Source organism: Xiphias gladius, chromosome 7, assembly GCF_016859285.1.
Source record: "Xiphias gladius isolate SHS-SW01 ecotype Sanya breed wild chromosome 7, ASM1685928v1, whole genome shotgun sequence".
NCBI lineage: Eukaryota > Metazoa > Chordata > Actinopteri > Istiophoriformes > Xiphiidae > Xiphias > Xiphias gladius.
The window spans coordinates 22,130,819-22,153,122 of NC_053406.1; the positions used below are offsets into that span (position 1 = coordinate 22,130,819).

A 22,304-nucleotide genomic window follows, 5' to 3' on the forward strand; every position below is an offset into this window, starting at 1 on the left:
ATTTTCATTTAGTTTTAGTGTAAACTAAGCATCACAATAATCACATCGGGGACAAAAAAATATTAAAATTAATTACTACGTTTTTTTTTTTTTTAACATTTCTTCCATCATCACTTAACAAATCACTTAAATTAAATATAGAAGAACCCCTTCATTCAGCCAGCCTTCTTCCTCAATAGGTTGACATTAAGTAACACGAGCGAGCCGTGCCCCGTAACACCATTTTCAGAGGGGCATTCTGCCGCGGCTTCTGTTCATTGTGCTGGAGCATTTAAGCCCTTGGGGTGTAGCAGTATAAGACAACCTTCTGAAATCAGCTGCTTTTCCTACATACCAGCCAGCCAATGGACATAAGGGCAAAGGGGTTGCAGACAGACACTGGGACTCAATGGTCTACTTCAGTTGTCAGAGAAACCTGGTAATTTACTGTCACAGCCCCGATGACCTACTGTGCTTGTTTCATTCACCATGATGAACAAAATGTTCCTATACATTGGATGTTCTATCTTTCTACATTTGTTTGCCGAAATTGGGATGTCATGTTACTTTTCCGTGGTTGTGTTGCTCTTCAGGACTTTGATCACAGGCATGGCCTCCGGCAGCATCGTGGCATTCAATATCGATTTCAACCGGTGGCATTATGAGCATCAAAACAGGTACTGAGGACATAGATCCACGCGGCAGAGGGCAAAAGCGCGGAGGGTTAAGAGGAACACCTACCAACCAGTGACCGAACTGTGCTGCAGAAGACCCACAGAACCCGGAGGAGATCCAGTGGGCTAGAGAACACCAGCACGGTGTAGCTCGTAAAGAACAAGTGTGCTTGCACATGTTCATCTGGCCTCTTGTTCAGGCAGACTCGTTGCCATTCGTCTGTTGCTGAACAATCATTTTCTGCTGGATTCATGTCCTACCTGAGCACCAGCAGAAGAATTTCCCCAACTGAGTCAAGCGGGTCTGGTTTTTGTGGACAAGGAGAGATTGAGATCAACTAAAGTCAACAAAATTACACAGTTAAGTTTAAAAAAAAAAAAAAAAAGCCAATGTAAGCTTTTAAGTTCCTGTTTCAAACTGTGAAAATGCAAAACAAAAGGAATCCTCTGTTAGGAACATTTATACAACATTTGTATGACAGATACATATCTCACTTGGAACACTTTTCTAGGAAAAAAAAGTTAACCTGTAAATATGAACAATGTAAAGTGTTTCTTCCCTGTAAAGGCTGAGATAAAGATCTTAATGCTGTTAGACTAGCCACCATGTTACCAACATTTCAATCATGCGAGCCATTTATAAAAACGTTCAACGCGTCTTCATAGCACTTCAGATATTAGTTGGTTAGTGATACATGTATATGGCCATTGTTTGCTCATTGTAACAGTGGTCAGATGTATGTGTATGTGAAAAGACTATGTTCACTGTTAATTTGTTGTTTGAATGTTTATATGGAAGAAAAGTCTAATTTAGTGTGAGCTTAGTCCTTTGTGAAGTATTTGTTTTTGATTATGTCAGCAGAAAGGATAAATTGTGATATTTCCGTACTTACTTTAAAATTGAGGACTATTTTGTTTATTAATGGAAAGAATTTAAATTATTTACTGTACGATCTAAAAATGATTCAAGGGGAACATGTGTAACAGCATTTAGCAATCTTTGGTTTTTGTTATTTCATTTTCTTCCAAAAACTTATCCTGAGAAGTAAATACTAGATCTTCTGGATAATTTCTCATGACCGCCAACGTCTTTGTGGTTAAGCTATAAGACGTTTTGTAAAGAGGACGTGTCACTTTTAAGACATTCAACAATTGTTGGTACTGCAAACAGTAATTCTGTTACTTGTGCATCTCCGTTTGCCTATTTTTGCACAAAACGTGCGCTCATCCATTTTAAATCTGTGAAATCATGAACACAAGTTCATGCTGTAACATCATGCACTGGTAATGCCATATTATGACTTGGTTGCTGAAAAGGTCTAAGGAAGGTTTTTCAGCTGTGTGACAGTAAATGATCTAATGACGAACAGGCGAGTGTTCCTAAAGTGACTCTGGTCTATTTTTGGTGATATGAAAGCAACTGTGTCTGCATTTAATTGCTGAAACGAGGAGTCGGTCGCTGTGAACTGACAATTTCAAATGAACAAAAACATGCAAACGGTTTGGAGTTTGCATTCTGATTTTTTTTTTTCTAGTTGTGCCACAGGACACCACCCTATCCAAAGCTCAAGTTTTGCATGCTAGGAGCTACAGAAGGCATTGGGTTTACTTTGCTTTTCTTGTGAAATCATTTTCATTATTGTGAATTTACATTTGACAAAAAGTAATCATTTTATTAATGTTAGCATTAAGCAGCGCATTTTGATTTTATGTAAATTTTTAAAGGTCTCTTATGATTTGTATTGCGAATTGTTTTTGCACATGTTTTGGAAGAGGTAGGAATGTTTGAAGCTTATGCCATTATAAAAAAAAAAATTAAATTTAACTGCTATCATTTGTGTTTTTTAATAAAACTGAATAAATAAGGCAGCCTCAGGAGTATTTCTTGTTCAAATTTTACTTGTGTGTGTAAATTGCCTCTAAATGATTCATGCATGTATTAATACATTCCTGTAATAATAAAAAAAAAATAAAAAGTGTAACTACAGCTGAGTGAATCAATGCTATAGATAAGCAACTGATGGTCGAACTGTGCTGAAGACAGAAGCTCTGTGTTTGGTTATACTGCCATCTGCTGCCTGGATTTGTTGCAGTAAATCTGCAGCAAGTTGTCTTCCAAAAAAAACAGTTACCCACCGACTCATGAAGATAAGCTGCTGACTCAGATTAATGAAAGCCTTTTTATTTCCAGGTTTGGTTTCGTTGCAGAGTACATTGTTGGAAGTTTGCTTTTTTACGATAAGTTGTTTTTGTTTTTTTAACTGAATTGAAAAGTGTATTACTGGTTTTTCCTCATTCAGGTTTTATAACATTCTTACATTAATGGAATATGGATGAATAATACAGCATTCACATTCTCCATCTGCTTCTATGTAATACTGACATACCCAGTTGTCTTTGAGTGCCATTTTGTCAAACTGTTACAAACATGACATATTTTCAGATGATGAAAAACAGATACTGTTTTGAAAGCAAAGACATTCCCAAAAAGTCACTATCACAGCTTGCTTTCCTTGTGCTTTTTGGTTCACTCCCTTCAGGTCAAAAACTTAGAAGCCCTTTAACAACAAAGTCAGTGGTGTGATATTACATTTGTTAAAATATGTATATACAGGTTTTTAACTCGGCTGTGGTGTGACTATAGTCTGCTTTAACCGAACTGCGTTCACCAAGACAGCGTGTACAATTACAACAGAAATGGTTTCATATCTGACAGGCGTATATCGAGTAGTAAAAGACCTGAACAACTGATTTAGGATGCATACAAGCAGACATGCAGGTTACAGTCTCTGATGAAAGGAATAGGAAACTCACATCCATTAGTATATGGTCTCTGGTGAACCAATGTATGAAGTGGTTGGAGGACATGTAGTAAATATAGCCTAGTGAGCCAGACCTCTTTAGTCATCTTGTTTGATCTGATTATTTAAAAAAAAAAGTTCAACTAAGCTACTGAGAGTGAACAAATATTGAAATAATGGATTTTGCTGGAAGCACTGCTGTTTACCAACATTTAACTTGTTTCTTATTTCAGTGTGTGTGGGGAGAAAAAAATAAAAAAAACTTCCATGTTGCGCAAGAGCTAATTTCCCTCTGATAGAGAAGTGCGTCAGTTGGATACCAATGATACCAGCAACAGATCCATTCTCACTTACTCCAGCACTGCAAAGGACAAAATTTGAAACTGTGCTCGTTGGGCAGTAAACCTAATTGCACTTAAATCCACATGTGCCAAGGCAAGGTTTTTACACAGGCACTTACTACCAACTACACAGCACTGAGATTCATCTGTACCACCACACTCTCACGGACGCGTAGCATAACTACTGCTTAAATGATCACCCTCAAGCACACAGGTAAGCTGGACCAGCAACAATCAAACATTAGTGCCCTCAGTTCTCTAAGAGGCAAGCTACTGGGTGGCAGGACAATATTTCTCCTACACCCAAAAAAAAAAAAAACTTCAGTATAGGCAGTGCTTATGGTACAATATAGCAGCATGTCTTTTCAGTTTCTTAAGTTCTCTTAGACAGTGTCTAAGGTTTATGCACCACAACCTCAAGTACCACAGCAAAGTAATCTAGTTGTTATACGGTACAGCAGAAAGGTGACTGTTAGCATTAATGTTGTACTGAGAGGGCTAATGTTAAACAAGCAATCTGTGTTTAAGTCCGTATGGTAAGTGATATGCACTAAATGTGTCATATCACAAAATCGTGTAATTTAATGTTTAGAGGCGAAGGTTTCAATGTTCTGCATTTACACCTTCCGTTAAATAGCTAAGTGCCTCATGTAGCAGGCTGTCTTTCCTGCAGTATACGATATAAACCAGTAGAGGGCTCTAGCGTACTACAATGAACCAGTGCTTGCCGTGTAGAAATAAGGCTTAAACAGTTTGGTGGCTTTTTCGAAAGAAAAGGGAAAATATGTTAAAGAGTGTTGCATGCTCTTAAGGTGTATTCTTTGATCCAGGGAACCGCCCCTTAATCTGGTCACCGTATTTTGGAAATAAAATAAAGTTACTGTGACAGAAAAAAATAAAATAGGTACAGGTTAATATGCAGTCTGAATGTCCAAAGTCAGCAGACTGAACCCAGTGTCGGGTTTTTCCGTCTTGCACTCCACCCTCTCACACTTTTCCATGGAGGGGTGGTCGGTGCTGTGGCCCCAGGAAGGCTGTTAGAACGGAGAGGTGGGCGAACGGACAGTGTCAGCCGAACTTGGGGAATAGTCTTCAGTCTCAGAGGTGAAGTCGGCGGGGGAGAGGCCAGGGGAGGCGCTGGCACCGATACCGTGCAGGTCGTGGGCGGTGGTCTTCACATCCTGGTGGCGTCTTCGTCGGAAAACTTGCTTCTCCTTATCAAGTGGCGTGGTCTGGGAGAGGGTGACACAGCAGCAACTGTTAGGTTGTCCACAAGACCACGGAGATGACGGAGTGGCATCCACTCTCAACCACCACAAAAGGCATTTGGGTAAAATTTAGATGAGCCAATGTTAGCATGCAGTATTATCTGGGAAAACTGCATTTGCTTCACAACTCCTCTCCTTAAAAACAGTCTAACATCTTGTGACACTCCACAAAACCAGGAAAAGCAACAGGAGGCAACAGGGTCTTGCCGCCGTCAGGTGTGACATCTTTGTGACAGCACTTCTTATAGTGAAACAAATATGCACTCAGCCCGTGAAACAAAGTCCAGTTGGTCAATACGTCACATGAACCTTCAAACACGTTTAGCGGTAGGATGCATAACTTTCCTATGCAGATTACGCAAATAGCGAGGTAAACTACACGACCAGGCGAGGGGAAACAGCCACAGCACTAGTGAGATGAAAGAAAAGTGATGAATCTGATGAGGTAAATTAGGGCCAGGCATTTAAAGGGCTCCATTGAGGGACAATGGGTCAAAACCCTTTGTGGGGATGGGAAATGGAGACTGCCAGCACTTTGCCATGGAAGCACTGCATATTAGCACTATGCTGTGTCATACCTTATCCAGTACAATCCTGGATGCTGGTAGTGGTCCAAAGACCCTGACCTCTGGAGGGTAAAGTCCTGGTCCAGCTGAGCAGAGAGAGACGAGTGCAACTCAGAGGATCACCTTTAACTCAAAGAATCACTGACCCCATTAGCATTAAGGCGCACAACTCTAAACTTCTGTTAAAGCTGCTGGTGTGAGGAGGAGAAACAAAACTGGAAGAGAAACGTCATGTCACTTTTACCTGCAAAGTAAATAAAAAAAAAGGCTAGATATGAGAAATGTAGAGGAATTCAACTGATCTCCCCCATCAATGGCAAAAAAAAAAAAAAAAAAAAAAAAGGCAGTGTCTGACTCCCAGAATTCATCCAGCTCAGCTTTGAAACTATTCAAGAAACATCTACTGAAACCTAGTCTTTGTAGACCAACTATGTTATTTATAAGATCTCCTAACAACAGTGCTGACAGTCCGTCTATAAGGAGGATGAGGCCAGAGCGGATACAGGAAGACTTGGCAGCAAGAAGCAGAAGGATGAACTGATGTGTGCACAGAAAGCAGAGAACTTGCGAATTTATAAGTAATAAAAAAAATAAATGAAAAACAAAGATGGGTAATGGATTAATTTGCTGCTTTGCAAAAGCAGACAATGGTAGCTTAAAACAAATTAATTTTAAATGACATCCGAAAGGCAAATATAGGAAGGTTTTGTACACTTCCGAAGGTTAAGCAAGTGCAAAACTACAGGTTTTTCAATTTTGAATGACATCCAGAGCATCATCACTAAAGGAAAATTCGTTAAAAAAAAAAAAAAAAAAAAAAGCCAATGTTTAATCTTCTGATGCAGAACTGCATGCGGTGTCAGCGTGTGGAGGGGTAAAGATCAGTGCTTACGGTAATGACTGACACTCCGGCTGTGGTGCTGTTGAGCTTGGGCCCGGTGTTGAAGTGCTTTTTGATCTTCCCAGCCACAGGCAGCTGGTGCTCGTTCTCTGACACACCATCATCCTGCAGCAAAAAAAAAAAAAAAAGATTCAGTCCCTCTACCTGCTGTATCACACTGCATATTGCTTCTTAGCAGTACTTGAATGTACACAGGAGTTACTGGTGAAAGGACCGACTTCAAAATGCTGAACTTACATTGACCCAGGGGTGATCGAGCACCTGTACAGCTGTGTATCTCTGGTCCACCTCTATCTGCAGCATCCCTGTGATCAGAGACTAAAGAAAGGCATGTTAAGCGAGTCACGAGTGCAATAATGTAGTCTGAGACACCACAGCAACAGATCAGTGACAGATTCTGGTGTTACACGTTGAGCATAGGAGATGGCAGATGAGGAGAGCACTTGTAGACACAAACCTTGGCCGTGTCAGACACATTGTCCCAGTACGGCGCAGGGAAATCAAGCTGGCCCCTCAAAATCTGTTCAAAGATAGCCTCCTGATCCTCACTGCTGCTGCAGAAATTTAAAAAAAAGTATTTTATGACGCTCAAACTAAGTTCCACATAATAGTCTATAATGGGATGGCACACCATGGGCATTTTGATGGATTTGATTTAAAACAAATTAAACAGATTGTTGTGGTTAAAACATCCTTCTCAAAGCAAGCCTCCTGATACAAGAGCACATACCCACGGAAAGGAGGAAAGCCACACAGCAGAATGTAAGTGATGACACCAGCTGCCCAAATGTCAACCTTGAGGCCATATCTGTAATTGAAGGGGGGAGATATCAGGTATCAGAGAGACTAAACAAATCTGCAAGTAGCAATAATCCACAAGAATTAGTGTAGGAGTTTTTGATTGGGATTATGAACATTGTTCTCACAATAAATGTCCTAATAATCATGTCTCAGATGATGTAACTCCTATGACTCACCCTGTCTCAGCGACGATTTCTGGTGCTACATAGGTGGGTGTGCCACACACGGTATAGAGGGGCCCATTGACAAAGGTGGCCAAGCCAAAGTCACCTAGTTTCAGAGATTTACTACCATCGTGGTGCTCATAGACCTGTGTAATATGCACAGTAAGGGAAAACGAGAAAAAGCGAGCAAAAAGGTCACCGAAAAATATGCCTCGCTGTGGTTAAGAATCTGTTAATGAGCTTGATGTGACAAAAAGAACAGCATTCAAATTCATCCGTGATACAGATACTCAATATAAAGTAAAATTAATCTGAATATATGACAAATAGCAACACTAAAAACATAAACTGCAGCTGTGACTGAGTTCACCCAGTAGTACAAGCAGGCATCTTGTTTTGGTCTCAGTTTCCTCGTTCGCTGTCGTGATTGTATGTTCTGTTATTCAATACAGAAATAATTACTCTTCTGCTTCTACGACTACAGTGCATTTGAGTTAATAGTTCAAAACTATTTTAGATCAGACTTTACAGGAGGGATGTGTTAGAAATGTGAATGCCAAAATGACCACAGAGAGATTATGATAAAGCAAAATTCCTGTGCAGTTGTGCGAGTGAATTTCATTTCATAATTTCATTTATTTATCCTGTGCATGTCCCATGCAAGCCTGTGCATATGAACTTTGGAGAAAAGTGACAAGGTGAATGGGCAAGGGGATTAATAGATGACGTGGATGAAAAGAGAAGCTTCACTCATTGCCAGTGCGAAGTCTTTGTACAGTCTTACTTACCAACAGGTTTTCAGGTTTTATGTCTCTGTGGACAATATTGAGACTGTGCAGGTACTTGATGGCACTTGCCAGATTGAACAGCATACAGCTGGCGTCTCGTTCTGTGTATTTGTTAGAAGAGGTGATTGCATCAAAGAGATCGCCCCCCTGGAGAAAGAGTATTAGGAATGTGTAAGAGTACCAGTTGATAGTTTAACTATTTTAAAGGCCTAATGCCTCCATATGGTGTAGGAGATCTGACGTGAACTCCTCATCTGTTAACAGGGATCAAGAAAAATCCATATTTATAGACAAATATGAAGCGATGTCACAAAACAGACCTCTAGTAATATGGACAGAACAAAACTGATCAAAATAAGACACAATAATACCTAAGATTTACCAACTTTTGCATTTGAGCTTAAAATTTCTTTGCAAGATTCAACCAATGTTAAGTACCTTGACCAACTCCATTACGAGGTAAAGCCCACTATGGGTGTCCATTTCTTCAATTAAAAGTACGATGTTGGGATGTTTCACGCGGCGAAGGATTGACACTTCACTCTGGATCATGTGCTCCTGAGTAATCAAGTAAATTTAATCAAAAAGGAAAATCTATAAACACTGTATAGTGACAAGAAATTATACAGATACACGTCATTGGAATATGTGAGCGGGGAGCCTCCTTTTCAGTCATTTCAGAGCAAAAATGAGAGACAACCCATTTTCAGAAACATTTCAGAAATTTTAAATGATAACACACGAAAAAGAACTTAGGAGACAAAACTAAGACCCATGATTTTAGTCAGAAAGGGGACAGCACCATCTGGTGACCAATGAAGAAAACAATTAAACTGTATGAGCATCCAAAACAGAAAAAACCCCGTCAGTATTATATACATAAGAAGAACTTGAGTGAATGAGCAGTGAATTAGTCCAAACATGCTGGTGTGATAATTGCGTGATTTAGACACAGACCCACCTTTCCCCTGCATTTATCTTTGCTGATGATCTTCAGAGCGTACTCTCTTCCAGTGGATCTCTCCACACACTCCCTGACCACAGCAAAGTTTCCGTCCCCTAAAGCTCTCCCCACTTTGTACCTCTCTGCTATGGACGCAGGGACTGAAGGGTAGTCGTCCATTGGCTCAGCTGTGGAGCAAAACAAAAGGTCTACAAAGTAAAAGGTATACCGTAAGTAGTAGCCTGGGCATTATTAGCAAAAAGCCTTTTTTCCAGTATGTGTGTGTGTGTGATGCAGTGTCTTACCTTCACTGCCAGGCCCATCTCCTTCATCCATCGAGCTGCAAACCTTGGTAGAAGCTAAAGAGAGTGAAGAGCCACTGTGCAGAGATCCCTGGAAGGACAGATAGCTATTGAGTGAGAACGAAAGATACACTGATGTACTGTACTTGTCTTACACAAACTTCAGAGAAGGCAAAGCTTGTAAAAATGTGATTACAGCCAGCTTATACAAAGCCTATTTGTTCCACTCTGCCAGCCTTGAGTATGCAGTTTGAGATTAGATAAAAATAAATCAAGTGTGGTGAAACGTTATACTAACCTTTTCACCAGCATAAAGACTGGCATGCGGTTCGAAGAGGGACAGAAAATAATATCCTTTCACCACAGCCACAATACCATCCCCAGCCAGTCTTATGATTAATAATTGATGGTATAACTTATAATTGGATTTCAGGCCATAGTTGACTCTGCTACGCAGTCTCAAAACTTGCTTGCCCCCCCCATATCTATGATAATCACAGCGAAAATGTGATCCTGCGGTACAGACGACGTTTCCTTCAAAAAAAATAGCTCTAAAACTTCATTATTCAAGTACAAACACTTGCCTCTGTTGATGTTTGGCTGATTTTTTTCCCCCTGAACTCAGAAACATGTTGTGTATACGTGGATATTTACATCTGTACAGCTGTGTACACATACCGTGCCGTCTTTTTAATATTTTTCAGTAATATACACACCACTAGCAGTGATTCTAGTCACATTATTGCTAAACAAAAACAAACAGTATGGCCATGATGTATGTCTAGTGGAGGCTCACATATTTCGCTAGGCAATATTCTCATGGTTATTAAATCTATTCCCATCTGATGCTGAGGTTTGAACTGATGTTGAACTCCTTAACAAAGCCTCTCTGGTACGATATGGCATCATATAAAATATGATCTTTAAAGAACTTAAACCTATTTATAGGAAAGTCAATTTTCATTACCTGTCGTCTTCGGAGGCTAGCTGGACTGGTTGGAGAGGGGCTTGGAGACTTTCCAGATCGAGGCGTCGACAGCTGACTGCCTGCAGTGCCATTAGCTATCGGTACAGCAGAAATGGAGACAAAACATCAGAATCATGATGAAATACTGCTGAATAAACTAAATGTACTTTTTATACGTAGTGTATACCTATAATCCCACAAGAAAATATACTGAACAATATAATTAGCCTTTGTTTCTTTGGGTCAAGACACATCACACACGTTCGTATTTGTACACAGTTGGCAATGCGTTCCCTAGCGTCTTACCCCAACCTCAACCATGACAACTAAATGCCTACCACCAACTCTTAACCTAACCTGAACCCGACTCTAACCTTAATCCTAAAAACCAAGTCGCAACCCTGAAACAGCCCTTTTACACCATGTCAGTGGGTGAGGACTGGCCATAATGTCCCCACTTTCCAAAAATGTCCTCACTCCCACAGTCAGGAACTCAAACTGGTCCTCATAAAAGACAGCCATACAAGTACACACACACACACACTTACCTGAACCAGTGGATGAGGGAGACTTGCTCCTGCGGGACATCCCACCACTTCTTGGGGAAGAGCGACCTTGTATGTGGGGGAGCCGGCCATATGATGCAGACTTGGCCACCCTGCATTCTATAAAAGAAAAAAGAGACATAAAAATGTACGCCACTGCAGCAACATTTTTCCTAGATAATACTAGGCAACCCCATTTTACCTTTAACAGTCGCTTTGAGTCTGGGAACAAGAGCTCAAAATACTGGGAACACACAAGATGCATAAGTGTGACATCACTGATAGGGACTACTTTCTCTCGGGTACATCAGCCTAATACCACAGAGCCACGTACTGTGAGTGATGACATCCGCTCTATCCTGACTAAGAAAATTTATTTTAAAAAAAAACACACACACTTACCCTAACCTTAACCATCACAACTACACGCCTAACCCTAACCTGCACCTAATTCTAAAATAAACCCTAAAACCAAGCCTTAACCCTCAAGCAGCCATTTAAAGTTGTGAGGACCAGCCAAAACGTCCTCACCCCCAAGGTCTGAAACAAACTACTCCTCACAAAGAAAGAAGTACAAATACACACACACAATTTATAACAACACTATAAAACTAGGTCAACTAGGTCCTTCATATCATCTGTAATCCAGTCTAATTTCAGTCTGGGTTGTCAACAAACCAAATGCAAGCACAAATACTGCACTGAAGCTGTAAACACCACTCCACTAAGGCTGCCACCTTTACAACCAGAAGTGGTCTTAAAGGGAAAGTTGTTGAAAACTGCCCCACTCTGTTTGATAAAGTCTGTCCTATGCATTTTAAAACAAAAAAGATTTGTAGGGAAAATAGTGAAAGTGTACAAAGTGGCAGCAACATCTCACATTGTACACTAGCGGTGCGTCTAACAGTATGAGCAGTAGCAGTAACATCAGAGAATAAATGTTAGAGTAGTTTTATTGTTGTGCAAGCAGCACAACAATAAAAGTTCCCCCATGTTTGGCATAGTCAATATTTACTTGGGCCACAAAGGAGGATGGCCTTAATAAAAACCTATTTACAGTGCTATGAATCTATGGCATGCGTAGCCACAGTAGGCAACAATACAAACAGCAAACAAAAAGAAAAACAAAAAAAACCTGGGAGTGTTAGTACAATGCTCTCCCCATTGAGTGATCCAAGCCTCATATAAATGAAAGTACACTGACCACTTTCATCCAAATTGAAGTCATCCTGATAACGGAACTTCTCGGGGCCACAAGCAATGAATATATCGTCTTCCCCAAAGAAGTCCTGAAGGCAGGTGACCTGGAAAAAAAAAAAAGGGAGATGTTTCTGTCAGTAGTACAAAAACAAGTTTGAGATGTAATCTGTAGTCTCCACGGTGATACTGTACATAATGTTAATTCCAAAAAGGCCTTTTTTTCTTGAAATACCTCAACACATACCAAGATAAATAAAATAATAAACAAGAAAGCAACATAAGTGTAGGTATTATTTTCCAATCAGTGCGCAGGACCCGCACACTGACACCGTCTGCTGCTTGCACTCCCTAGTCCGTTTTGGACCGCGTTCAAAACTTTAATAGAGCATCTCGGAGGAGATTGAGTAACGTTTCAGTGTGCGAAGGCAGTGACCAAAACCCACAGGAACTCCTCAGAGAGTCATACAGTTTCCACACAGCGTATTACCATGGCAACAATGACATCCATATCCATGAACTAAGATGTTTTACTCTAATTTAAAAAACGTAACATTACAACAATCTTATTTGATTAAGATATGTCCTATTGTTCATTCAAAAGGATACAGTACAGATCATAATATAAAATATACAGTACCTAGAATATTTAGTACTGTGTATACTATAAATTAGAGTTCACACACGACCACACAAACACCATAAAACAGCATCACAATGACGTCTGAAGTAACTTTGTCAACAAATGACTAACGTAGTCCTACCATGATTCATCATGCTCGGGAAAATCTCAAATCTAAATTCTATAAATGTAAGTACGGCTATACAGACCTACATTACTGATCGAAACACATTCAGGCCATCTCAGTGTACCAAAAAAATGAGCTAGAGAAAACCATGAAATAAATACCACTGGATTAAAAATCTAGAGTTGCAGTTGAGCAGACACAGTGAAATTGCACAAAGTAGAAAAGGAAAATTAATAATAATGTACGTACAACAGATGAATAATAGACTTAGCATTTCTTTCTGCTGGTGTATCAGCCTGGCTGCAGATGAAAATGTCTCTAGGGTAACAACCAAGAAAAGACAAGCTCCTTTTAAAGCTGGATTTTATTCAGTACAGTCTGTGACAATGGTGTCTGCTGGTCATTAAATTGTTTCCATCCCTAGTGGGAGATTAAGTTAATTGCCCTCTATTATCCAGGAACCATATATACCAATATTAAATGATGTTTAAGAACATGTTTTTAAACACCATTATCTATTAAAAAGGAGCCAATCACGTCAAGACACAGTGAGCATGTTGTTCCTCAAATGGAGGCATCTTCAGAATTTACTAGATCTTTTAGCCCACATCCGATGTGTGATGGCACAAGTATTAAAAGTATCGGTATAACAAAGTGAATCCAAAAAATAAAGTCTGAAACTGTTACTGGTAAGAGGTTAATTGTTACCTTAAACCAGAGGATGGTTTTGATGGTTAAGAACTTTAATAAGGGAGAACTATAAATGATTATCTTTTTCACTTTTCTACAAAGAGAAACTGGAAGACTGAGTTGATGCTCATCTGCTGCTCTCATTAACACAGAAGCCCATCTCAGTGGATGTCATAAATAAATGAAGATGCTGATGGAGCCCTGACCTTCTCCTCAAAAGGCTTATTGACGTGCTTAACTACAGCAGTGTGCCAGACAATGTGGAGCTCCGTTTTCATTTCCTCTTCAGAGGGGTGAACTCACCAAAACCTGTGTCAACAAAATTGTGCTCCATACTGATATTCGTTATTAAGTGGACATTTGTTTTGTGTTGAATTAGCTGTTAAGCTGGATGTGACTGATTATAAATTGTAGGTTATTTTTAAAAATCATAGCTAATTTGAAGTGCTAATTATTTCTATTTAGTAAAAACAAACATTTCAGGATTCTCACCTAACACCTCAGGGTTGTGTTTTTATAACACAACTTGGTTTAGAAAACTAAAATCTTGAAAAAAAAAAAAAATTAAGACTACCAATAGCAAACATCTACTATGTGTATACATTATTAATTATCTCATTAAGAACCATGCAGAGTTCAGCAGATTAATAAAATGACCTAAGAACAGAAACATAGAGCAAAGGCCAGACAAGTAGCCAACATAGTTTATCAACCACACTGCCCTCCATATATCAAATGTAATGTTATCATCCACTTTAGTTATGAAGTGCCAATATGTGCAATTTTAGTATTCTTCATCCAAAATACTGAAATGTTAGATTATCTACCAAAATAAAAAAAAAGGAATGGTTTATCAGTAACCTGCAGCAAAAGCACCTCTTAAACATCCAAAGGTCATTCAGCCATGAAATGTTAAAATAAACATTGAACACAGAGGGGGGGCTTAACATGACCCTTTTCTCTGCAGATGCCCCATGCTGACAGCCCCTGCCCCCAACCCCTCCTCCAAAAGAGTGTGAGATCCCATAGGGAGGAGTGCTGCACAGCTGTTGCCAAGGAGACCAGACAGGATCACAGCTGAGTTTGAGATGATGAGAGGGACACGGCTACTTTAAAAGATCCACTGTCAGCTCCTCTATCTGGAACACTGAACAGGACAAACTGCAGACAACAGAACAATGCCACCATCAGTCCAGGCAGGGTGGAATAACACAGCACCTTGTCAATAGGATATTGTGGGTTCAAACCCGGCTTCAAAAAAAAAAAAAGTTTAACTCTACATAAGCAATAAGTACATCTCACATTAAACAAGTCACATTATTCCACAATAGGATCATGGAATCAGATTTAGATTGTAGGCAATAGCTACTAAAGGGTAAAAGCCATTAGGAGATCTAATCAATGGTGCAAACCCTCTTAACAACAGTGTCTAATTTAAGAGTCCTAAAATATTGATCGGTTCAATCTTAGCTCTTAAATCAAATGTGGCCCACTGATTTCAATAAAGCCACTCCTTTACCTTTTTAAATAATTGTCCTAAAAAATACTAGGAAATAGGAAACTTCAAACTTCTGATGGAACAACATAAGTAGGGCAAACGTGAATGTTTTGCTTTATTGATTACTTATGCCTGCTGGCTCAGTGACACAGCAGCTCCATCAGGCCTACCATCCCCATCCCCATCCCCACCCCCACCCCCACCCTCACCCACACACCCACACACCCCTTCTTTTCCTGGAGCATCCCATGCAAATATTGATCGTCAGGGTTTTATCTGTGATTTCTGCAAGCACAACCGTTGTTTCTGAAAACTCAGTCCAAAGAAAAAGAGAAAAAACACAATAGGAGGTCTGCCTACTACAGAAGCTGATAAATCTGAGCCATGGTAAAGACCATAGATTACACAAAAGACACAAACTGAGGTGGAGCAGGTGGAGCTCTCCAGGGTGGTGAACCTCCCTTTTGAAGTTGAAGACTGAACACAGCAGCCAGTCACTCAACATGCCAGGGAGAAATATGACTCATCTTCACATGTCATTTTCAACTGGTTCTAGTGCCATTTTGCATGAGTTGTCCTTTTGTACAGTTTGAGAGGGTTTTTGTTTTTTTTAATCCGTTTTCAGGGTCAATTACTTGCTGTATTCTACTTCCAATCTGTACTGTATGTGTGCATTCTCAGAAGAATGTCCAGTAGAAAGACAACAGGATGTAAAACAGCTTATTTATAGACATACATGATCCAAGATTAAAATTAGGTTTGCTGTAGAAATATGCGATGTAACAGCAGTTGCGAAGACAAATATGAGTAATAGCTGCCTCAATAAGTTCAAGTGAGCCATATCCATCCATAATGATACACCCACAGCCCAAGCACACATTAAAAACACATACTGTATCTACCATGACACAGGCCCACACATTTCCAACACTCCTAATCATATTGTGCTAGTCTTGAGTAACTATATTTAGCCCTTAGTAGTTTCAAAGCTAGGACAAAAAAAAAAAAAAACGAGTCATTTTTCAAAAAGCCTTGCTGGCTGATATGACACAATTTATCACCATGTCATGGAAGAAGATTTTTGGAATACTGTTTAACAAGAAATGCTGTGAGTCAACATTGCAATATCATAAATTAATGCAGACCCTATACAGTGTCTCTTATTAACATAGCTCACATTACAAATATAACGTGCTGTAAAGTTCCTGCGGTATGTTAATTCGAGTACAACGCCAACTTTAGCCCAAGCATAACTACTAGCCTCTCAGTACAAAAAGAGGATAACAGAAAATTTCCTCTCCGTAACCAAGCGCAGTGGGACACTGACCAAGTCTCTGTTCTGTGTTTCACAGCCAAGTCAAAGCAGAAGGTGAGAGGAAAGCCAGACAGCCTCCCCATCTCAGTTCTCCCCTTTAGTTACAGTGAGAGGTTTAAAAAGGGGCAGGGTTTGAAAATGATATTCTTAAAATACCAAAAAAGTAATAGTTAATTTTAATTGAATATTTTTTTACATTAGAAAAAGATAATCTATCATCTTTGATATATCATCTGTCACATATCCCAAAAACAAAACGCCTACTTTTAAATGAATGTCATTAAATTGCAGGAGAACATCATTTGATCATAATTTAAAATCAATTCGTGAAACACAGTTGATTTTTTTTAAGTAGGCAATGAGCCACTTGGCATCATACAGACATGACGTCCGTAGTATGCGCAGAGACCAAAAAAAGATTCATTGTGGGCACATGTAGGCCAAACCAAGAAATGGCAGGGTCAAGGTCAAGATGAAGAAACGACTTGGAGAACAGTAGTTATGTTCTGCGCTCTGGCATATGGAGCACCATAAATCTCATTACATCCACTCTGTATCTAATCTCTAAAGCACAAATGGGCTGTTTATCACATCTGGTGATACATATTTTACCGTGGAGAATTAAGCCTCTGCTTTCATGCACCGATGTCAAGCCAGGCTCTCTCCTCGGGTGGTTGTTCCTGTTGACATCTTTTTCCAAAAGAAGTCCCAGCTCTGCTGATACAGATGTTAGTGGTGTGCATAATACAGTTACAGTGCAGAGCCGTATCCATTGAAGACGGGACTGGAACGCCATGGGCTAAGTCTCCTCAGACCTATAGCCATGCAAATACTCTCTGCCCCATTCTATACATAACAGCAGGATCACACTAGGCCATGCCACGTTTTCTTGCCTTAAAAAGGGCCTCGTCCGCAGGGTGCCTGTCTCTTTACAGCTTTTTCTCTACCTTATGCTTGCACGTAAGCTCTTATAACTTCTGTTTTATTAATAATTGGTCCTCTGAGGTTTTAAAAAGTGCAGCCCACGACTATTCACTTGGTTATGTCCATTTGGACAAGTTAAACGTGATTCTCATGGCAGAACACCATTACAGTGTGACTCAGCAGTATGGAGGATTCACAGCTATCAAGCAAAACCACCTGCTAAGCAGATCCACTAACAGAATCACAAGTCACGAGTCCAAAAAAATATATATAAATTAAAACATAAAATCCCCAGAATCTGTCCATTACTTTTGCAGAAGAAGAATCAAGCGGGATGTGACTGCATGCGAATGTCAATCCTAACATCTTACTGTTAGAACTGCAGCAAATTAACTGATAAAAGAAATGCGTAACAAGCAGATTTGCCATTTTAAGTAAATATATAGACTAATATGGTAGTTGTGGTAAAATTTTACTGACTGAACATGTATGTGTTTATATAAAACAAACTTGCCAGGATTAGTTGTTTCAACAGTCAGCCAACATTGCTGTCTCAGAACCAAATGCACAAGCAGGTCATTTACCAAAGGTTAAACACCCATGAAACCAGGCCCTTTGATGCCAATGATTGTTTATTTGGCCATCTGGAGTCTCAACATGACAAGTAGTGCAAAAAGCAGAGAAACTAGGGCACGGGGCTGTACTGCCAAGCACATAATACAACAGCTTATTAATTAGGAGGCATGGACGACATTAAAACCACTAAACTGAAGGAGCAATGGAATGTAGCAAATGTTTCACTTTCACACAGTAAACAGGATGGACATCTACCTTCATCTATTGCAACGTCACGTCCATTTATGCTTCACTAAACAATCTATATCCCTAAAATAATTCAAAGGATTTGTGACGGCAGATTTGTTTGTAGGTGTAAAAATCCTCAACCGTTCCCTCTTCACATTACAGACTGGGTCCCATCCTCCTATCCTGGGATTACAGATCAGCCATGTGCTCCATCTTGCTGCCATGTGTATAAGGCGGCCGACAGACCAAGCACTGCATCTAGATATGCACTACACCTACAGTCCTGACATCACTACTGCACCGCTCTGCCGCAGAGGCTGTTCCTTAGCAACCAGCTCAGGAAACCGTGTCACCATAGAAACCATGAGAGGGGAAAAAAAAGGAAAAAAAAAAAAAAAAAAAAAAACTCATTTTCTGATAAGGATACTAATATAGAGTGCAGGTGATTGAGTTTATGAATAGATTTAATTAGAGGGCTGATTATTTTTTTGGGATTATTTGTAACTAATTTGCTCAGTCAGTTCTATGTGCAGTTGCCACTTAAGTGTTGTCCATCCATAACAGCCCATAAAGAAAAGTCCAGCCAACCCCCCCACCCCCTTATGGCTACAATAATGTTAATTAATATAAGGTATGGGTACAATGTGGTGTGAAATAAACCACTTGCAAAAACAATTATTAATATCACCTTAGTATAATTATGTAAATAATGAGTACATCCATGTGTCTTGTAAAAACTTACTAAGTGAATACCCATGTAATAGTGCGCCACTGTTGGTAGGAATTTGAGATGGAGTCCTAGAAACCTATTTCTCGTAATACATTTAGCAAATACTCCCAATTGAGTTTGAACCTACTGGGCTGTCTCGCTCTTCGGGTAAGGAAGCAATGCTCAGAGACATGAATGAGGAACCGAACAGACCACCTCTAATGTCAAAGGGCAGAGTTCTATTTCTTCTAAACTCTCAAAATTCACTCGCTGTGCCAGAAAAACTCAACCTGCTTTGACTGCAAATGTGTACTAAGTCTGCGTCATGTACAACATGCTGAGCGAGGGACAGTACCACAAATGGGAAGACAGAATTTTTTAAACCAAAGTAGCAGAATACCTGTCACCACAGCCAAATGTATATAGGTACTGCATACAGCAATGCTAGGAACAAATGCACAAAGGTTATGACAGTCTCCTTTGGCTCCTATCCATCAAAAGCACCCTTCCGTCTTCCCCATTTGGGAGCAATTAATGTACTAATGGTGGAGAAGAAAGGGATTAGATAATGGCACTCTCTCAGGTATAGAGCACTTAAAGTTGTCCTGCATGCTTTGTTATATGACTTTCAAATGCAAACGTTCAGCCTCGGTGCTTTGGTTTGAAATGAGCATGCTGGAAATAAACAAATTAGAAGATGGGCTATATGTGCGGGTTAAGGTCTCATAAAATTTATGGCAGTGACGTTACTTTTTCAAAAATGGATATTAATGATGGCTACAAACGCACAACCAGCTTCACGAACTGCAAGCGCAACCAACAGCTTTATTACATCAGCTGGACCCATACACACACACACACAGAAGTTCATCAAGCAACTTATGCCACTTTAATTGACTGTGTTTTCCAATATTGGTGCTCTGGGTGGCACAGTTATCTGTAGTATGCAACTGGTATGATGCATGTTTAATGCTTCCTCTCTGATTAAGGGCAGCACTGAAACCCATGCACAGGATAGGAAAATGTCAACATGACTGCAAAATTAAGTAGATAATATTCCTTAATTACCCGGTTTACATGATATAAGATATTTTTATGTTTAAATAACCTTATGCTGTAGCTCTAAAACTTCATATGGCGTGTGTACTCTTGCATCATGCACACAGCTCATCTGTCATCACATTGACCCCAATGTACTGCATTCTTGTTTTCTTACGGTTTAAGAAATTTACAGGTTTTCCTAGGCCTGTTTTCCATGGGAATTGTTGTTTTTGAACTTCAAAATGATAAATAAAGTATCAAAATTTTTCCCTATCTTCTTATATTAGCAGTTTTCTTGTTGGACTTAGACTCGCAAAAAATGAGTAAACAGATGTTAGTTTCACAGAATCAGCCCTAGGAATGATAAATTAACACCTACCATCTTGCCATCAACAGTAAATAGCCTTTTGACGACTCCTGAGTCCAGCTTAATGGCGTCTGTGATGTCAGTCATGACTTGCTCAAAGGAGTGTGCAGTCTTCTTGTTGAGCAAGATCCGTACAGCCTTGCGAGGCTTTACTCCACTGCGGACAATGGTTACCAGTTTGGGCCTAATGAAGTCCTTGGTCTCTCTGGCTTCTGGGATTCCAGCCGTGGCACTACCAAGGGAAACAGGGTCACGGACGGACGCAGCAGTCCTAGCACCAACCGACCAGTTGGGATTTACATTCTTTGTGTATTCCATCTTCTTGTAGGGCTCTATGGATGCACAAACATAGCTCTCTCCTGCAGAAAATCAACACACATTAACAGATTTTCCATTTGCTCACAAGGAAAAGCTAAGACACACATGGAAAATTAAAGCAAAGATCACAGGGCAGTGTAATGCTGACTACTTCTGCTGTACAGTACTGAGGAAGTCATGAGTTTTGTTTTGACCTGCATCAGCTGTTGATTTTCACATTACTCATTACAAACTAAATCTGGGGCATACTTACAAATATGCAGGAACACTGCTTACCTTCCACCAGCTGGTCCATGCTGGTGATCTTTGTCATTCCATCAATGGTATATATGGTCCGCACCCCTTGGGGCAAGTTGACATTATCTGACAGAGATCTAGTGAGGTCAGCCAGGAGTGCTTCTAGAGACCTAAATCTCTCCTGAGAAATTGCATAAACAATCCCTTTGAAGTAGCGGTCCCCATTGCGGTAGAAACGAATCTTCTTGGCCTTCTTCTCTGAGCTCAGCGCTTGCAGCGTCCTGGTTCTGTACAGGCTGCAGTGAGCACTGTGAGTGGGACTGGGGAGCCCATTCCCTCTCGAGCCCCTTCGGGTGTATCTCTGAGCCTTGTCCCGCTCGTCAAAGTGCTCCAGCTCCATGACTGTACAGTGCTATTACACCCTAAATAATACAAAGAGAACGCTTACCATGGGAATAAGCTGTTTCACTTGAACCCACATAATACATTAGAGCAATTACGCCCTCTGTCATTCCAGTTGCTGACATTCCTGATACAAGCTTTGATACTGCTAGTGCTGCGAATTCACACGTTAGGAAGTAACATGTCACACCCATTTCATGCTCCCTGGTGCGTCTCAATTCAACCTTTATAGCAATGGAATTCACATACATTTGAAGTGGATAATACAACATCAAAAGTATAAACCTGTTTAGGGGTCTTGGCTGAAAGCTTATTGTAATAAGTAAACAATGGAACAAAAAAAAAAACATAACATAGCAAGGAAACGGTATAAAACATATGGATTTTCTTGTTTTGGTGCAATCTCTCTTACCTTTGAGGTGAGGACAGTTGCAATCAAAGGTGTGTCTGCAAGTGGAACTTGTCTCAATGAATCATTTATTCATTTGACGCCTTGGATGAACCATGCGTCCCTTTGTTGCCCCCGTGATGGTGCTCTGCCTGCCTGCCTGCCTGCCTGCCTGCCTGCCGTGTGTCTACGCTGCTGTGTGCTCACACGCAGAGGCGAGGCAGGGTTGTAGCCGGTGTCCTCCACCCTCCCCTACTCCTCTGCCATTGCAGTGATTTACAAGGGACCGCTCGTGCCCGCTGTCGAGAGAGCGCGCACTCGCGGGAACCTCGGCGCGTGTTTATGTAATGCGCGTTCACGTCGAGGTTGACCTGCTTGGCTTGGGATATTTAGGAATTAATAATAATAATAATAATAATAATAATAAAAGAAGAAAAAAAACAACAACCACCTTTTACTAATTACTTCCCAACCACAGACAAGCGTTTAATTAAGCCTAAAGCTACCACCCGAGTGGTTTCTGGTTGGCTGGCGGGTGTTTTCACATATTTCCCCATAGCCACAAAACTTAGCCAGGTAGCTAGCAAACGGAGTGAAACCTAAAACGTTTCAAACGTTTTGAAAA

At 40.2% G+C, this 22,304-nt stretch overlaps 2 protein-coding genes across 9 annotated transcripts in view; one reads left to right on the forward strand and one right to left on the reverse strand.

Annotated features, from left to right (window-relative positions):
- Positions 1-2,451, forward strand: part of nbeab (neurobeachin b) — a 196,115-nt gene extending 193,664 nt beyond the window's left edge. For all 5 annotated transcript variants that reach the window (XM_040130608.1, XM_040130604.1, XM_040130605.1 and 2 more), the window contains one exon: positions 573-2,451. In XM_040130608.1, the coding sequence (XP_039986542.1) occupies positions 573-663 (91 nt within the window). In that variant the 3' untranslated portion in view covers positions 664-2,451. The remainder of the gene's footprint in view (positions 1-572) is intronic.
- Positions 2,452-2,814: 363 nt separating this feature from the next.
- On the reverse strand, positions 2,815-22,094 carry LOC120791854 (serine/threonine-protein kinase DCLK1-like). Of its 4 annotated transcripts, none has more exons than XM_040130628.1 (16): positions 21,704-22,094; positions 20,929-21,311; positions 20,347-20,693; positions 12,245-12,344; positions 11,044-11,160; positions 10,496-10,590; positions 9,532-9,619; positions 9,245-9,414; positions 8,722-8,841; positions 8,284-8,430; positions 7,508-7,641; positions 7,261-7,338; positions 6,988-7,081; positions 6,768-6,848; positions 6,522-6,635; positions 2,815-5,027 (listed from the first exon to the last, which is right to left on the reverse strand). In XM_040130628.1, exons 2-16 carry the CDS (start codon positions 21,287-21,289, stop codon positions 4,833-4,835), a joined length of 2,241 nt encoding a protein of 746 aa, XP_039986562.1. In that variant the 5' UTR covers positions 21,290-21,311; positions 21,704-22,094; the 3' UTR covers positions 2,815-4,832. The 4 variants fall into 4 exon arrangements, with proteins under 4 accessions (XP_039986562.1, XP_039986561.1, XP_039986560.1 ...); XM_040130627.1 differs by having other exon boundaries at positions 6,988-7,084; XM_040130626.1 differs by having other exon boundaries at positions 9,245-9,435.
- Between the last annotated feature and the right edge of the window lie 210 nt (positions 22,095-22,304).